Genomic DNA, 17,699 nt, shown 5'->3' on the forward strand with positions numbered 1-17,699 from the left:
CAGTTGGGGGGGTTGAGTGAGATGGTGGAAAGATGATGAATTCTGTTTTGTCCATGTTAAGTTTTAGAAATCTAAAAGAGAAGAAGGATGAAATAGCAGCAAACATTGAGGGATTCTGGTTAGTAGGAAGGTGATATCAGGTCCAGAGAGGTAGATCTGTGTGTCATCAGCATAGAGGTGATACTGAAAGCCATGATACTCTATGAGCTGTCTTAGGCTACAGGAATAAATGGTATATGGCCAGAAAAGTTTCAGTCTTTTTGATCAATATGTTGCCCTGGGACCTGTCACTGCTACATACTGTGAGCAGGCTGAGGCTACACTTGAGACAATGCAATGTTATGTCACCCACAGATATGGATTCAGTCTCTAGAGCTGTCAACTCAGGCTAGGTGGGTGGAAAATGAACAGCAGAGAGGAAGAACACTGAGGAGCTATCAATCAGGCTAGGTGGGTGGAGAATCATCAGCAGAGAGGAGGTACACTGAGATGTCAATCAGGCTATGTGGGTGGAGAATGAGCAGCAGAGATGAGGGACGCTGAGGAGCAGTCAATCTGTCATGCACAGTGTAGGAAAGACAAAGTGCAACACGAAGGGATGAGGGGAAGGGAGCCCAGACACTAAGGACAGAGGGGATGGAGACCTCCTAGGCTGATCTGATATCACCCTGTCTTCCGTACCATCCCTATATTGGTTTCTCACCAATCGCCAATCAGGAGCCTAAAACCCTGTATCCCCCTAGAGCTAGGCCCTGATTAGGGAAGGGGGGATGAGCGCTAGTCAGTCCCCACTAACAACTAAAGGCAGCAAGGGGAGACAGACACGGGGAAAAGTAACTTAGCTTGATCCGATTTCAGAGAGATTACACACACGGCCTCTTAGCACCATAGAGGAAGTAAACAGACTGCAACAGCTCCAAGTGTTATGATCTGCAACAAGTACTAAGGAAAGATAAGGGAAAACTGTCCCTACAGTAAAACTAAGCTGAATCCCTACGATGTAGCGGGCTGCCTGTTCCTAGCAAACAGACCCACCTTAGTCCTCGGCTAGACTGAACGAAGACCTATAGCATAAGGGGAGGGGTCCCTAAAAGAACTAAGGACTGGGACAAAAATGGGACACCTCCTAAACAGAGAAGTTGTTGCAGAACATAAAATGTCAAACAGACAAAAAAAGTACTAGAGGTCCCAGAAGGACAAAACGAACTGACAGAGAAAGGCACAGAAGCACCTGGCTAGAGAAACAGCCAAACACTGAAGTCCAGCACAGCCAAAAGGGCGGAGCTGGAATATAAAGGCAGATGGTCACGTGACCGCAAAACACAAGATGGAAAAAACAAACAGGAGGGTTCTAACACCAAGCCTTCACAAGAGGTCAAGTGAATATCACCGGCACCTCCCTATAGCAAACAGTAAGTATTTAACCCCTTTACGACCTTGTCAGTGATAGTACGTAGCTGCGCCCTGGGCCTATAGGGCCAGCTACGTACTATTATATGTGCTGCGATCATGCCCGCACGCAAGCGGTGCGATCGCCACCGGGTGTCAGCTGATTGTCACAGCTGATACCCAGTGCTATGTGCAGGGAGCGGTCCGGCACCGCTCCCGGCACATTAACCCCCGCAATGCTGCGATCAAAGTCGATCGCAGCATTGCGGTGGCAAGGGGAGAGGTGATCGCTATACTCACCTCTCCTGCCGGCGTCCCGCGGTGTCTGCGGATGCTTCTGGATGTTGTCATGACGACCCGATGTCGTCAGGACAACATCTGGGTCACCAGGAGGTAGGACGTTACTTTGGTCATGCGCAGTGCATGACCAAAGTAATGTCTCCCCTGTGTGCAGCACTGACAGGCTGCATGGCATAGGGAGCTGCTGCTCTCTATGCCATGCAGCCGATTAGGCTGCAAAAAGTGAAAGTCCCATAGTCGGACAATGTGTAGGAGTAAAAAAAAAGTAGAAAAGTGAAAAAATAATAATGATTGTAAAAATATTTAAAAAAATGAAAAAAATAATCCCCAAAAAAGAAAAATATATTGAACCCATAATATTTATTTATTATAGAAAAAAAACAATAAAAGTACACATATTTGGTATCGCCACATCCGGAACGACCTGACCTATAAAACTGTCCAACTAGTTAACCCCATTAGTGAACACTGTAAAAAAAAATAAAAAACAAAGCAAAAAACAATGCTTTATCATCATACCACTAAACAAAAAATGGAATAACACGCGATCAAAAAGACGAATAGAAATAAAAATGGTACCGCTGAAAACGTCATCTTGTCCTGCAAACAAGCTGCCACACAGCTCCATCATCCGAAAAATAAAAAAGTTATAGCTCACAGAATAAAGCGATACAAAAAAAATATTTTTTCTAGAAAATAGTTTTTATTGTGTAAGAGCGCCAAAACATAAAAAAACTACATAAATGTGGTACCGCTGTAAACGTACTGACCCGAAGAATAAAGCTGCCTTATCAATTTTACCACATACAGAACGGCATAAAAAAAATCCCAAAAAAACAATTCCTGAATTCTGCCTCCCAAAAATCGGAATAGAAAGCGATCAAAAATGTCACATGCCCGAAAATGGTACCAATAAAAACGTCAACTTGTCCCGCAAAAAACAAGCCGTCACATGACTCTGTCTGCCAAAATATGGAAAAATTATAGCTCTCAAAATATGGCGATGCAAAAAAGGCGTCTTTTAGTATGTGACAGCTGTCAGTCATAAAAACCCGATATGAATCTGGTATTGCTGTAATCGCACCGACCCGAAGAATAAAGTCGTCTAATCACTTATACCACATGAGAAACAGTGTAAAAAATAAACTCTCGGGTTAGGGTTGTGCTAGGGTTAGGGTTGGGCTAGGGTTAGAGTTAGGGTTGGGCTAGGGTTAGGGTTGGACTAGGGTTAGGGTTGGGGTTAGGGTTGGGGCTAGGGTTAGGGTTGGGGTTAGGGTTGGGGCTAGGGTTAGGGTTGGGCTAGGGTTGGGGTTGGGTAGAGGTTAGGGTTGGGATTTTTTCAAAAGTAAAGGAAAAAAAATGATGACGATATGGCAACCAGTGTTGAGCGCAAGTGCTCGCTACTTGAGTTTGCATCGGGTGCTCGTGTATGCACTGAGTATCGTGGGTGTTCGAGTGACATGCTCGAGTCTCCGCCCCATATGCTTCGCGGCCAAAAAAAAACGCTGCTGGGATCGCCTGCCATGCACGAGCTATCCCCGCATGGTTTTTTTTGGGTGTCTAACAACCGTGAAACATGCGGGCGGGAACTCGAGCATGTCACTCGAGCACCCGTGATACATGGTGCATACCCGAGTACCCGATGCAAACTCAAGTAGCGAGCACTTGCGCTCAAGACTAATGACAACTTATTCAATATGATGACCTAATGTTATCAAATTCCATCGTACCTCGGAGTTCAAAATGTACACTATACCCGTTGATAAAATCAAAATGGGGTCACTTGTGGGGGTTTTCCACAGTTTAGGCACATCAGGGGCACATCCGCTAATTATTCAAGCAAATTTTACATTCAAAAAGTCAAATGGCACTGCTTCCCTTCCGAACCCTGCAGTGCGCCCAAACAGTGGTTTTCCCCCACATATGGGGTATCGGCTTACTCAGGAGAGATTGCACAACAAGTGGCATGGTGCAATTTCTCCTGTTACCCTTATAAAAATGCAAAACTGGGGGCTGAAAAACATTTTTGTAGGAAAAATGTGAAAATTTTATTTTCACGGCTCCATGTTATAAACTTCTGTGAAGCACCTGGGGGTTCAAGGTGCTCACCATACATCTAGATAAGTTCCCTGAGGGGTCTAGTTTCCAAAATGGTGTCACTTGTAGGGGGTTTCCACTGTTTAGGCACATCAGGGGCTCTCCAAACGCAACATGGCGTCCACTAATTATTCAAGCAAATTTTACATTTAAAAAGTCAAATGGCGCTCCTTCCCCTCTGAACCCTGTCGTGCGCCCAAACAGTGTTTTTTCCCCACGTATGGGGTATCTTCGTGCTCAGGGGAAATTGCACAACAAATTTTGGGGTCCATTTTTTCCTGTTACCCCTGCAAAAATAAAAAAATGAGGGTCTAAAGTAACATTTTTGTGAAAAAAGTTGTGTTCATTTTTTTTCTTCCCCATTCCAAAAATTCCTGTGAAGCACGTGAAGGGTTTATAAACTTCTTGAATGTGGTTTTGAGCACCTTGAGGGGTGCAGTTTTTAGAATGGTGTCACTTTTGGGTATTTTCTGTCATAAAGGCCCCTCAAAGTCACTTCAAATGTGATGTGGTCCCTAAAAAAATGGTTTTGTAAATTTTCTTGGAAAAATGAGAAATCGCTGGTCAACTTTTAACCCTTATAGCACACTAGTAAAAAAAAATTTTGGTTACAAAATCGTGCTGATGTAAAGTAGACATGTGGGAAATGTTATTTATTAACTATTTTGTGTGACATATCTCTCTGATTTAACAGCATAAAAATAAACATTTTGAAAATTGTGAAATTTTAAAAATTTTTGCCAAATTTCCATTTTTTTTCACAAATAAACACAAGTGATATCGAAGAAATTTTACCGCGATCATGAAGTACAATATGTCACGAAAAAACAATCTCAGAATCAGTGGGATCCGTTGAAGCGTTTCAGAGTAATTACCTCATAAAGTGACAGTGGTCAGAATTGTAAAAATTGGCTTGGTCATTAACGTGCAAACCACCCTGGGGGGTAAAGGGGTTAAACAACCAGGCCTGGGTGTCAATTAGAAAGAGGGAGGTAGCTGCTGGGTCCTAGAGTGAGACAGATCTAAGAAGGTGTCTGTAATGCCAAACGAAGAGATCTCCTGCAACCAACTGCAGGGAGACTGTCTGTCACATCTGACACACCCGTGACACAATCAGGCTATGTGGGTGGTGAATGAGCAGCAGAGAGGAAGGACAGTGAGGAGCTGTCAATCAGGCTAGGTGGGTGGAGAATGAGCAGCAGAGAGGAAGGACACTGAGGAGCTGTCAATTAGGCTAGGTGGGTGGAGAATGACAGCTCCTCAGTGTCCCTCCTCTCTGCTGCTCAATCAGGCTAGGTGGGTGGAGAATGAGCAGCAGAGAGGAGGGATGCTGAGTAGCTGTCAGTCAAGCTAGGTGGATTGAGATATATCTTGAACTTTCATAAATGATTGTACATGTACAACCTTTCTGACATGGATATTTAGAACAAGCCCATCAGTCTCATCAGGTCTTAAAGCCTGATTAATAATGTATGCATTTTGTATTGTGAAATCTGGTAAAAAAACTGTTATAAATGATATATTTAATTTGTATATACCAATCCAGTACATGCATAATGGCTACTTTTGATATAACATATACGTGTTTTTGCTTTATATTGCATATTTGTTACTTTTGTAGCACTTTCAGGACATATAAAGTACAGTACAGACCAAAAGTTTGGACACACCTTCTCATTTAAAGATTTTTCTGTATTTTCATGACTATGAAAATTGTACATTCACACTGAAGGCATCAAAACTATGAATTAACACATGTGGAATTATATACTTAACAAAAAAGTGTGAAACAACTGAAAATATGTCTTATATTCTAGGTTCTTCAAAGTAGCCACCTTTTGCTTTGATGACTGCTTTGCACACTCTTGGCAATTCTCTTGATGAGCTTCAAGAGGTAGTCACCGGAAATGGTCTTCCAACAATCTTGAAGGAGTTCCCAGAGATGCTTAGCACTTGTTGGCCCTTTTGCCTTCACTCTGCGGTCCAGCTCAACCCAAACCATCTCGATTGGGTTTAGGTCTGGTGACTGTGGAGGCCAGACCCCAACACTCTCCTTCTTGGTCAAATAGCCCTTACACAGCTGGAGGTGTGTTTGGGGCCATTGTCCTGTTGAAAAATAAATGATGGTCCAACTAAACGCAAACCGGATGGAATAGCATGCCGCTGCAAGATGCTGTGGAAGCCATGCTTGTTGAGTATGCCTTCAATTTTGAATAAATCTCCAACACTGTCACCAGCAAAGCACCCCCACACCATCACACCTCCTCCTCCATGCTTCACGGTGGGAACCAGGCATGTAGAGTCCATCCATTCACCTTTTCTGTGTCACACAAAGACACGGTGGTTGGAACCAAAGATCTCAAATTTGGACTCATCAGACCAAAGCACAGATTTCCACTGGTCTAATGTCCATCCTTTGTGTTCTTTAGCCCAAACAAGTCTCTTCTGCTTGTTGCCTGTCCTTAGCAGTGGTTTCTTAGCAGCTATTTTACCATGAAGGCCTGCTGCACAAAGTCTCCTCTTAACAGTTGTTGTAGAGATGTGTCTGCTGCTAGAACTCTGTATGGCATTGACCTGGTCTCTAATCTGAGCTGCTGTTAACCTGTGATTTCTGAGGCTGGTGACTCGCATAAACTTATCTTCAGAAGCAGAGGTGACTCTTGGTCTTCATTTCCTGGGAAGGTCCTCATGTGAGCCAATTTCTTTGTAGCGCTTGATGGTTTTTGCAACTGCACTTGGGGACACATTCAAAGTTTTTCCAATTTTTTGGACTGACTGACCTTCATTTCTTAAAGTAATGATGGCCACTCATTTTTCTTTACTTAGCTGCTTTTTTTCTTGCCATAATACAAATTCTAACAGTCTATTCAGTAGGACTATCAGCTGTGTATCCACCAGACTTCTGCACAACACAACTGATGGTCCCAACTCCATTTATAAGGCAAGAAATCCCACTTATTAAACCTGGCAGGGCACACCTGTGAAGTGAAAACCATTTCCGGTGACTACCTCTTGAAGCTCATCAAGAGAATGCCAAGAGTGTGCAAAGCAGTCATTAAAGCAAAAGGTGGCTACTTTGAAGAACCTAGAATATAAGACATATTTTCAGTTGTTTCACACTTTTTTGTTAAGTATATAATTCCACATGTGTTAATTCATGGTTTTGATGCCTTCAGTGTGAATGTACAATTTTCATAGTCATGAAAATACAGAAAAATCTTTAAATGAGAAGGTGTGTCCAAATTTTTGGTCTGTACTGTACTTTGAAAAAGTATTCATACCCTGTGAACTTTTACACATTTTTTCACTTTGCCCCCACCAACTTAAAGCACCACTCCAGCGTTTTTTTTTTATTGCCCCGCTGGAGTGGTACTTTAAATGTAATTCCCCTGCCCCCTGTCTCATACTCACCTTCCAGCGTTTTCAGATCTGTTTTCGCCACCTGTCGATATCCGGTGAAAAGTGACCTGCTGGGCAGCTCGAGTGTATCATGGAGCCAGCCGGAGGTCACTTTTCAATACAAGTATATGAGAGCCTTGTTCTGGTCTCTTTCTGGCTCTTATAGACTTGTATTGAGAGCTTGTGATGTAGCTTCTGACTTCTGGCTACGGGGCCGAGGTACAGGAACAGTGCCGAAAAACAGGGAAGACGCCGGAGGGTGAGTATATGACCAAGGGCAGGGGGCTTACGCTTAAAGCACCATTCCATCGATGAAAAAAAACAACGCTGGAGTGGTGCTTTAAATAAATTTTTTGGGTGTTTTATGTGATATACCAACACAAAGTAGCAAGTATTTGAGACGTGTAAAAGAAATGATACATGAGTTTCTAAATATTTAAAAAATATAAATCTAAAAATTGTGGCGTCTATTTGTATTCAGCCCCTCATAGTCTGATACCCCTAAATAAAATCCAGAGTGACCAATTGCCTGCAGAAGTCAGATGATTAGTAGATTGAGTCCAACTGTGTGTAATTTCTTCTCAGTATAACTACAGCTATTCTGTGAAGGCCTCAGAGGTTTGTGTGAGAACATAGCATCATGAAAACCAAGGAGCACACCAGACGGGTCAGGGATAAAGTTGTGGAGAAGAGTAAAGCAGGGTTAGGCTATAAAAAAAATATCCCAAGCTCTGAACATCTCACAGACCACTGTACAATCCATCATCCAAAAATGGAAGGAGGATGGCACAACTGCAAACCTACTAAAACATCCACCTAAACTGACATCCCAAGCAAGGAGAGCACTGATCAGAGAAGCAGCCAAGAGGCCCATTGTCACGGTAGAGGAGCTGCAGAGATCCACAGCTCAGGTAAGAGAATCTGTCCATAGCACAACTACTAGTCAAATACTCCACAAATTTGGCCTTTATGGAAAAGTGGCAAGTAGAAAACTATTTTTGAAAGCAAGCCATAAGAAGTCCTGTTTGCCATTTGCAAAAAGCCATATAGGGGACATAGCAAACATGTGGCAGAAAGTGCTCTGGTCAGATGAGAGCAAAGTAGAACTTTTTGGGCTAAATGTAAAACGCTGTATGTGGCAGAAAACTAACACTGCACATCACCCTGAAAACACCATTCCCACTGTTACGCATGTTGGTAGCAGCATCATGCTGTGGGGAGGCTTTTCTTCAGCAGGGGCAGGGAAGCTGGTCAGAGATGATGAGAAGATGGATGGAGCTAAATACAAGGCAATCCAGGAGGAAAACCTGTGAGAGGCTGCAAAAGACTTGAGACTGGGGCGTATGTTCACCTTCCTGCAAGACAATGACCCTAGACAGCCTGCCAGAGCTACAATGGATGATTTAGATCAGAGCATATTCCAGTGTGTGAATGGTCCAGTCAAAGTCCAGAACCAAATCCCATTGAGAATCTGTGACAAGATGTGAAAATTGCTGATCACAGACGTCTCCATCAAATCTCACTGAGCGAGAGCGAGTGTGCAAAGAAGAAGGTGCAAAAATGTCACCTCTACGTGTGCAAAGCTGATAGAGACAGACCCCAAAAGACTGCAGCAGCAATTGGAGCAAAAGGTGGTCCTACTATTGACTCAAAGGGGTTGAATACAAATGCACGGCACAATTTTCAGATTTATATTTTTAAAATAATTAGAAAACCCTTTATCACTTCTTTTACACTTCACAAATACTTTCTACTTTGTGTTGGTATCACAGAAAATCCAAATAAAATACATTTAAGTTTGTGGGTGTAAGGTGCAAAAATGTGGAATACTTTCTCAAGGCATTGCAACTGATGTACAGTACATCTGATAATTGTGGTTGGCCATTTCCCTCCTCAGTTAATTGTTTTTAATGTAGTATTTATTATTTTGTTACAATTACATTTGTATTATTTTTGTGAATTACGTGCATATACTTTACTGGGATCGGGTACATTGTATACTTTACTGGGATCGGGTACATTGTATACTTTACTGGGATCGGGTACAGTGTATACTTTACTGGGGTCGGGTACAGTGTATACTTTACTGGGATCGGGTACAGTGTATACTTTACTGGGATCGGATACATTGTATACTTTACTGGGATCGGGTACAGTGTATACTTTACTGGGATCGGGTACAGTGTATACTTTACTGGGATCGGGTACATTGTATACTTTACTGGGATCGGGTACAGTGTATACTTTACTGGGATCGGGTACATTGTATACTTTACTGGGATCGGGTACAGTGTATACTTTACTGGGATCGGGTACGTACATTGTATACTTTACTGGGATCGGGTACAGTGTATACTTTACTGTGATCGGGTACAGTGTATACTTTACTGGGATCGGGTACATTGTATACTTTACTGGGATCGGGTACATTGTATACTTTACTGGGATCGGGTACAGTGTATACTTTACTGGGATCGGGTACAGTGTATACTTTACTGGGATCGGGTACAGTGTATACTTTACTGGGATCGGGTACATTGTATACTTTACTGGGATCGGGTACAGTGTATACTTTACTGGGATCGGGTACAGTGTATACTTTACTGGGATCGGGTACATTGTATACTTTACTGGGATCGGGTACAGTGTATACTTTACTGGGATCGGGTACATTGTATACTTTACTGGGATCGGGTACAGTGTATACTTTACTGGGATCGGGTACGTACATTGTATACTTTACTGGGATCGGGTACAGTGTATACTTTACTGGGATCGGGTACAGTGTATACTTTACTGGGATCGGGTACATTGTATACTTTACTGGGATCGGGTACAGTGTATACTTTACTGGGATCGGGTACAGTGTATACTTTACTGGGATCGGGTACATTGTATACTTTACTGGGATCGGGTACAGTGTATACTTTACTGGGATCGGGTACAGTGTATACTTTACTGGGATCGGGTACAGTGTATACTTTACTGGGATCGGGTGCATTGTATACTTTACTGGGATCGGGTACATTGTATACTTTACTGAGATCGGGTACATTGTATACTTTACTGGGATCGGGTACAGTGTATACTTTACTGGGATCGGGTACAGTGTATACTTTACTGGGATCGGGTACATTGTATACTTTACTGGGATCGGGTACAGTGTATACTTTACTGGGATCGGGTACATTGTATACTTTACTGGGATCGGGTACAGTGTATACTTTACTGGGATCGGGTACGTACATTGTATACTTTACTGGGATCGGGTACATTATATACTTTACTGGGATCGGGTACAGTGTATACTTTACTGGGATCGGGTACATTGTATACATAACTGGGATCGGGTACATTATATACTTTACTGGGATCGGGTACAGTGTATACTTTACTGGGATCGGGTACAGTGTATACTTTACTGGGATTGGGTACAGTGTATAATTTACTGGGATCGGGTACATTGTATACTTTACTGGGATCGGGTACAGTGTATACTTTACTGGGATCGGGTACATTGTATACTTTACTGGGATCGGGTACATTGTATACTTTACTGGGATCGGGTACAGTGTATACTTTACTGGGATGGAGTACATTGTATACTTTACTGGGATCGGGTACAGTGTATACTTTACTGGGATGGAGTACATTGTATACTTTACTTGGATCGGGTACAGTGTATACTTTACTGGGATGGAGTACATTGTATACTTTACTTGGATCGGGTACATTGTATACTTTACTGGGATCGGGTACAGTGTATACTTTACTGGGATTGGGTACATTGTATACTTTACTGGGATCGGGTGCATTGTATACTTTACTGGGATCGGGTACAGTGTATAATTTACTGGGATCGGGTACAGTGTATAATTTACTGGGATCGGGTACATTGTATACTTTACTGGGATCGGGTGCAGTGTATACTTTACTGGGATCGGGTGCATTGTATACTTTACTGGGATTGGGTACAGTGTATACTTTACTGGGATGGAGTACATTGTATACTTTACTGGGATCGGGTACAGTGTATACTTTACTGGGATCGGGTACAGTGTATACTTTACTGGGATGGAGTACATTGTATACTTTACTGGGATCGGGTACATTGTATACTTTACTGGGATGGGGTACATTGTATACTTTACTGGGATGGAGTACAGTGTATACTTTACTGGGATCGGGTACATTGTATACTTTACTGGGATCGGGTACAGTGTATACTTTACTGGGATCGGGTACATTGTATACTTTACTGGGATCGGGTACAGTGTATACTTTACTGGGATCGGGTACAGTGTATACTTTACTGGGATCGGGTACATTGTATACTTTACTGGGATCGGGTACAGTGTATACTTTACTGGGATCGGGTACAGTGTATAATTTACTGGGATCGGGTACAGTGTATAATTTACTGGGATCGGGTACATTGTATACTTTACTGGGATGGGGTACATTGTATACTTTACTGGGATGGGGTACATTGTATACTTTACTGGGATGGAGTACATTGTATACTTTACTGGGATCGGGTACATTGTATACTTTACTGGGATGGGGTACATTGTATACTTTACTGGGATGGAGTACATTGTATACTTTACTGGGATCGGGTACATTGTATACTTTACTGGGATCGGGTACAGTGTATACTTTACTGGGATCGGGTACAGTGTATACTTTACTGGGATCGGGTACAGTGTATACTTTACTGGGATCGGGTACAGTGTATAATTTACTGGGATCGGGTACAGTGTATAATTTACTGGGATCGGGTACAGTGTATACTTTACTGGGATGGGGTACAGTGTATAATTTACTGGGATCGGGTACATTGTATACTTTACTGGGATCGGGTACAGTGTATACTTTACTGGGATCGGGTACAGTGTATACTTTACTGGGATGGAGTACATTGTATACTTTACTGGGATCGGGTACATTGTATACTTTACTGGGATCGGGTACATTGTATACTTTACTGGGATCGGGTACAGTGTATAATTTACTGGGATCGGGTACAGTGTATACTTTACTGGGATCGGGTACAGTGTATAATTTACTGGGATCGGGTACATTGTATACTTTACTGGGATGGGGTACATTGTATACTTTACTGGGATGGAGTACATTGTATACTTTACTGGGATCGGGTACATTGTATACTTTACTGGGATCGGGTACATTGTATACTTTACTGGGATCGGGTACAGTGTATAATTTACTGGGATCGGGTACAGTGTATACTTTACTGGGATGGGGTACATTGTATACTTTACTGGGATCGGGTACAGTGTATACTTTACTGGGATCGGGTACATTGTATACTTTACTGGGATCAGGTACATTGTATACTTTACTGGGATCGGGTACAGTGTATAATTTACTGGGATCGGGTACAGTGTATACTTTACTGGGATCGGGTACAGTGTATAATTTACTGGGATCGGGTACAGTGTATAATTTACTGGGATCGGGTACAGTGTATACTTTACTGGGATCGGGTACATTGTATACTTTACTGGGATCGGGTACATTGTATACTTTTCTGGGATCGAGTACAGTGTATAATTTACTAACATACGGCACACGGAATAAAGAGATTAGTCTCTGTTGCTGTAACTAGCAAATTGAATTAATTAATCTCCCTGCACAGGCAGATACAGGCCCGGATCTGGACCTCTGGGTCCCAGGCGATGTTTGTCTGGCTGCTATATATATATATATATATATATATATATTTAAAATAAGTCAACAAAATCTTTTTGAGCAAAGGTGGCAAGATACTCACAGAGAAAATTACTTAGCTGTTCAGGCTGGTCGTAGTGCACAATGGCCACGCACAGCGTGTTCAGTGCTACAAGGCCTAGAACCACCCAGTAGAAGGCCTGAGTCTTCACCATGCGCCGGATGTAGAAACGTAAGCGTCGTTCCTTCTTGTGTAGATATGAGGAATTTTCCATCTTGGCACTTTTAATACTGGCACGGGCAAAAGGAGAGCCTGTAAGGCAGAAAGGCAAAACCAACGTGAAAAATTAACTAAAAATGACTGCCATCATGGTTGATTCCAGCTGGGTCTAGTGACATTACTTCATCAATAAGGAGTGCTATTAAATTCCTGGATATAGTTTGTATAAGAAAAACTTGGTGACAGTTTCCCTTTAAAAAAGGTATTAGGAGGCTGATAAAGCACTCATAGGGGTAAATGCTAATATCAAGTTCCTTTTAAGAGTTTTTCCTTCCTTATTTGCTCCCTATCTATCATTATCAGTTTTGTTATTAAAGGGGTTGTCTGATTTGTAAAAATAATTTCCATGTAATACAGAGTGTATAAATGCAGCGACCACCATTCAGGATCCGCATCTATGAGGTGGACAGAGAATGGAACAAACATGCCCCTGGCCTTTGAGGACCCAGCCGTTGTGTTGCACGTAGCTCACTGATTTCAATGTGGAATTTTCATTAGGGAACACTTCTAACAAAAAGGCGTTGTCCAAAGTGGGGAACCCTTTAAGGATCTGTTTTTGTTCCATGGTGCACAGGGCACATACATACCCACAGAGGCAATGTCTCCAATTGCCTCCTGTCCTTCATCGGCATTCAGTAGCTCCGTCTTATTTTTCTTAATTGTGGGTCTCCGCAGGGCTCCTGCAATAAGGAGACAAATATTCAGTTATAAATTAATGCACCTTATTAATACCCAAAGTAAATAGTATAAATTGATGTTACAACCATAAATGCAGAAGCCGAATGATAAAAGTACAAGGACTAAAGGCTATGGACACCTTTGCAGTCATTTTGGTTCATTTGTGTTCTAAGTGCAAAAAAAGGCAACTTTCGAAATACATTGAGGTTTTCATTAAAGGGAACCTGTCACATGATTCATGCTGCCCAAAACATGCGTAGTATGAGTCAAAGCCGGGCTGCCCAACTGCAGCCAGGTAAAATTTTCACTGAAACGCCAGAACAGTTTGAAGAGTTGGCTGGGAACCAGAGTGAAAGACCTGACTGCTGCTGACACGGTGACGGGTGTGGACCCCCTGTTCCACCGGCCGGGCTTACCCTGGAGGGGTGTAACTAAGTGACTACCTAGTCTTCACTAGAGCCCCTCATGGTGAGGTTAGGCTTGAGCTGCAGGTAGCCGCCAGGTACCACTCCAGGGAAGTCTCCGGTACTGCAGCAGCTGACCGCAGGGGTCAGGGACGAAGTTACGGACTCGGAGTATCAGGGAAGACAGGATCAGGATCACTGGCAGTATGGATACTGGTTCCGGTTCAGACAGAACGGGTTCAGATTCGATCAGAACGACTGATTCGGACTGGACGGGTTCAGGATCACTGGACAGGCACTGGTACAGGATCGCAGAACTGGTTCAGGAACAGGGACCTGACAATAGTTTAGTAGATAGAAGACAAACAATGTACAGAAGTTGCTCAGGCACCTCCCTACAGGGGAGGGCGCCTTAAATACCTAATGCCTCCCTGCTATAGGCTGGAGACACTTCCGGAGTGCGCTAGCTGCCCCTTCAAGAAGCGGGGAGTGCACACGCCCTAAGTGAATTGCCGGGAGACCTGCACAACGTGCACGAGCACTGGAACCTGGGAGCCATGGCAGGAGACACCGCTGAGCGGCCGTGCCGGGGAGAGAGGGTCCATGCAGGGATGCCGACATTACAAATGCTTTGACACTTCCCTTGGCTAGCTTCTCCCCACACCACTTCAGGTGATTGGCAGGTCTCTTTCTTGTGTGCACTTAGTGAGAGACCTGTCAGTCTTTTCCTATAGTCCTTGGCCAGCTTTTCAAACTACATTTTACGATAAGATATGATACACTTTATATATCCCCAGGGAAATTACAGTATCACATTCTCTTAGGTATTAAGAGAGAGTATTAAGAGATTCTCTTAAGTACAGTATCTTCTCTTAAAGGCTGGAGTATTTTAGAGTAAAACATACTGTAACTGGCTATAATCATGCAGCTAGTCTCTGATTCATGCTGCCTGTGGTCTGGGCAGCATGAATCTGGTGACAGGTTCCCTTTAAAAAATATATATATTATTTTGTTGCTGTGGAGTCTGTGCAACTCCCTCGCAGAGCTTGTTGTCCTGCTGCTTCTGACACAGAACTGACAGCACACTCTTTCTGGTTGTGTTGGTTTGCTCAACTCTACTGTCCCTTCTTTCGGTGTTAGAGATAGCAGACCAGAGCGGGAAGAGATTGTACATGGACAATAAAATACTAGGAAAAGCATCCATATTTTCAAGGAAAGCAAAAGACACAGACTAAACTATTTCAAAGTGTAGATAGGTAAGAAAACTAAAAAATCACAGGCCGTGTATGAGGCAGAGAGAAAGGAGGGCACCCATGCTGAAGGTCTTTGTGGACTCTGCCTCCAATGTCCCTAAAACCTAGCTGGGAAAGCCGGATCCCATAGTGACCATCACCTTCAGAGGGGTGAAAAAGAAAACCAAGTACATAGACATAGACAGGGGCAGTAAACTACTAAGCATTAGTGTCTGCCTTCACAAAGAGCAAGAGATGAGCTGGAGGAGAGATCAATACAGGGGCAAAGCTGTGCTGGTACGTGAGAGCTAGTGGAAGCAGCAGCACCCTGGCCTCACGTTAAGCTTTTTTAAAGGGGTATTCTCAAGTTTAAAGTTATCTCCTATCCGTGGGATAGAGCATAATTTCCCAATTTCTGGGGGTCAGTCAGCTGGGGCCCCTGAAAACTGGGGCATGTGAATGTAGCAGTGGTCAGTCATGCACACTGCCCCTCCATTTATTGTTATGGGAGTGCCGAAGACCAGCTGAGTGCAGCACTTTGCAATCTCCAGTGGTCCAATTAAGAATGAATGGAATGAAGGTGCACATGATCGACCACCACTCTTTTCACCCGCTCTGGTTACCCAGCGGTTGGATCCCCTGTGATCAGGAAGTTCTCCCCTATCCAATGGATATGGTATAGTTTTCAGACTTGAGAATACTCCTTTAACCTCTTCACCTCGGGGGCTATTTTCCATTTTTAGTTTTTGTTTTTTCCACCACATCTTTCAAGAGCCATAACTTTTTTATTTTTCCGTCAATATGGCCATGTGAGGGCTTGTTTTTTGCCAGACGAGCTGTACTTTTGAATGACTCTATTGATTTTACCATATCGTGTATTGGAAAACGGAAAAAAAAAATTACAAGTGCAGTGAAATTGCGAAAAAAAAATTCTAAAAATTTTTTATTTATTTTTTTATTTACCATGTTCACTATATGGTAAAACTGACCTGGAAATATGATTCTCCAGATCAGTATGAGTTTGCTGATGCCAAACATGTATACTTTTTTTTTTTAAGTAGTGAAAAAAATTCCAAAATGTGTATGAAAAAATGTTTTTGAGTTTATCGCCATTTTCCGCTGAGACCCGTAGCTTCTCCATTTTTTGGGTTCTGGGGCTGGGTGAGGGCTTATTTTTTGCGTGCTGAGCTGTCGTTTTAATTGATACCATGTTGAGGTACATACAATGTTTTGATCGCCTTTTATTGCAATGTTACTGCGACCAAAAAAAAAATACTACGGGGGTTTCTCCCGGCCAGGGACTGTTGCAGTGACTTATGATGCATACAGGGAAAATTGACCTCCTGTTTCTACATAGAGCGTAAAAGGATTCAGCTATTCAGTTTTAATCATGTGATGTCATAGACCTAATGGAAAAGAGAAGAATTAGCTGGGTAGAAGGTGAAAAATGAGCAATTGTAAGTACACAGTGCTGTATAATATGATGACTGCATTAAGAGGAGTGACTGTAGGTCCCTTGACTTGCACTAACAGACTTGTTTATGCCTGTGTGGATGGTATTTTGGTCAGGAGACTAGCAGTCAGTCCGGGCATTGCTGTCTGTACATGGACCAGGAATCATAGACATGTGAATGCAGCCTTATTGGGAGAGACACAGCCATGTGAGAAAAGTGGCCTTTGACCACTAGATTTTAACATAAGCAACAAATTACAGTAGATTTATACATTTTAATTAATGGAACCTGCACTATTCAGAACACTTGGATTGCTCCAGAATGAGTAAGGTGGTCGTATATTGGATGAATGTCATTTGAATTAGCTGATTTTTGTCCAGCTGGCCGGTTATCTACTGTGCATAGGAGTGTTCGACCCTCCCTGGTGGCAGATGTAGGGGAAAAGCATGGCCAGGCACGCTGGAATTCAGGGTCACACATTATTTTGTTCAAAAGCACACATGTCAAACTCTGATCTGCAGTGTGATTATATTTGGCCCGCGATGCTGGCACCGACCCCCCCATTATACTGTATGGAGCACTATGTGGGGCCATTTTTCTATATGGAGGACTATGTGGTGCCATTATACTGTATGGAGCACTATGTGGGGCCATTTTTCTATATGGAGGACTATGTGGTGCCATTATACTGTATGGAGGACTATGTGGGGCCATTATACTGCATGGAGGACTATGTGGGGCCATTATACTGTACGGAGGACTATGTGGGGCC

The 17,699-nt window shown here is 42.9% G+C and overlaps 1 protein-coding gene across 9 annotated transcripts in view; it reads right to left on the reverse strand.

The window, feature by feature from the left end:
• The window catches only part of CACNA1A (calcium voltage-gated channel subunit alpha1 A), a 691,505-nt gene that overhangs the window by 224,306 nt on the left and 449,500 nt on the right, over positions 1–17,699 (reverse strand). For all 9 annotated transcript variants that reach the window (XM_073654330.1, XM_073654327.1, XM_073654325.1 and 6 more), the window contains exons 10-11: positions 13,747–13,839; positions 12,983–13,192 (exon numbers count right to left, since the gene is read on the reverse strand). In XM_073654330.1, coding sequence (XP_073510431.1) covers positions 12,983–13,192; positions 13,747–13,839 — 303 coding nt within the window. The remainder of the gene's footprint in view (positions 1–12,982; positions 13,193–13,746; positions 13,840–17,699) is intronic.

The sequence above is a fragment of the Phyllobates terribilis genome, unplaced genomic scaffold (assembly GCF_046119375.1).
Source record: "Phyllobates terribilis strain yellow unplaced genomic scaffold, ASM4611937v1 Scaffold_11__3_contigs__length_659146591, whole genome shotgun sequence".
Classification (NCBI taxonomy): Eukaryota; Metazoa; Chordata; class Amphibia; order Anura; family Dendrobatidae; genus Phyllobates; species Phyllobates terribilis.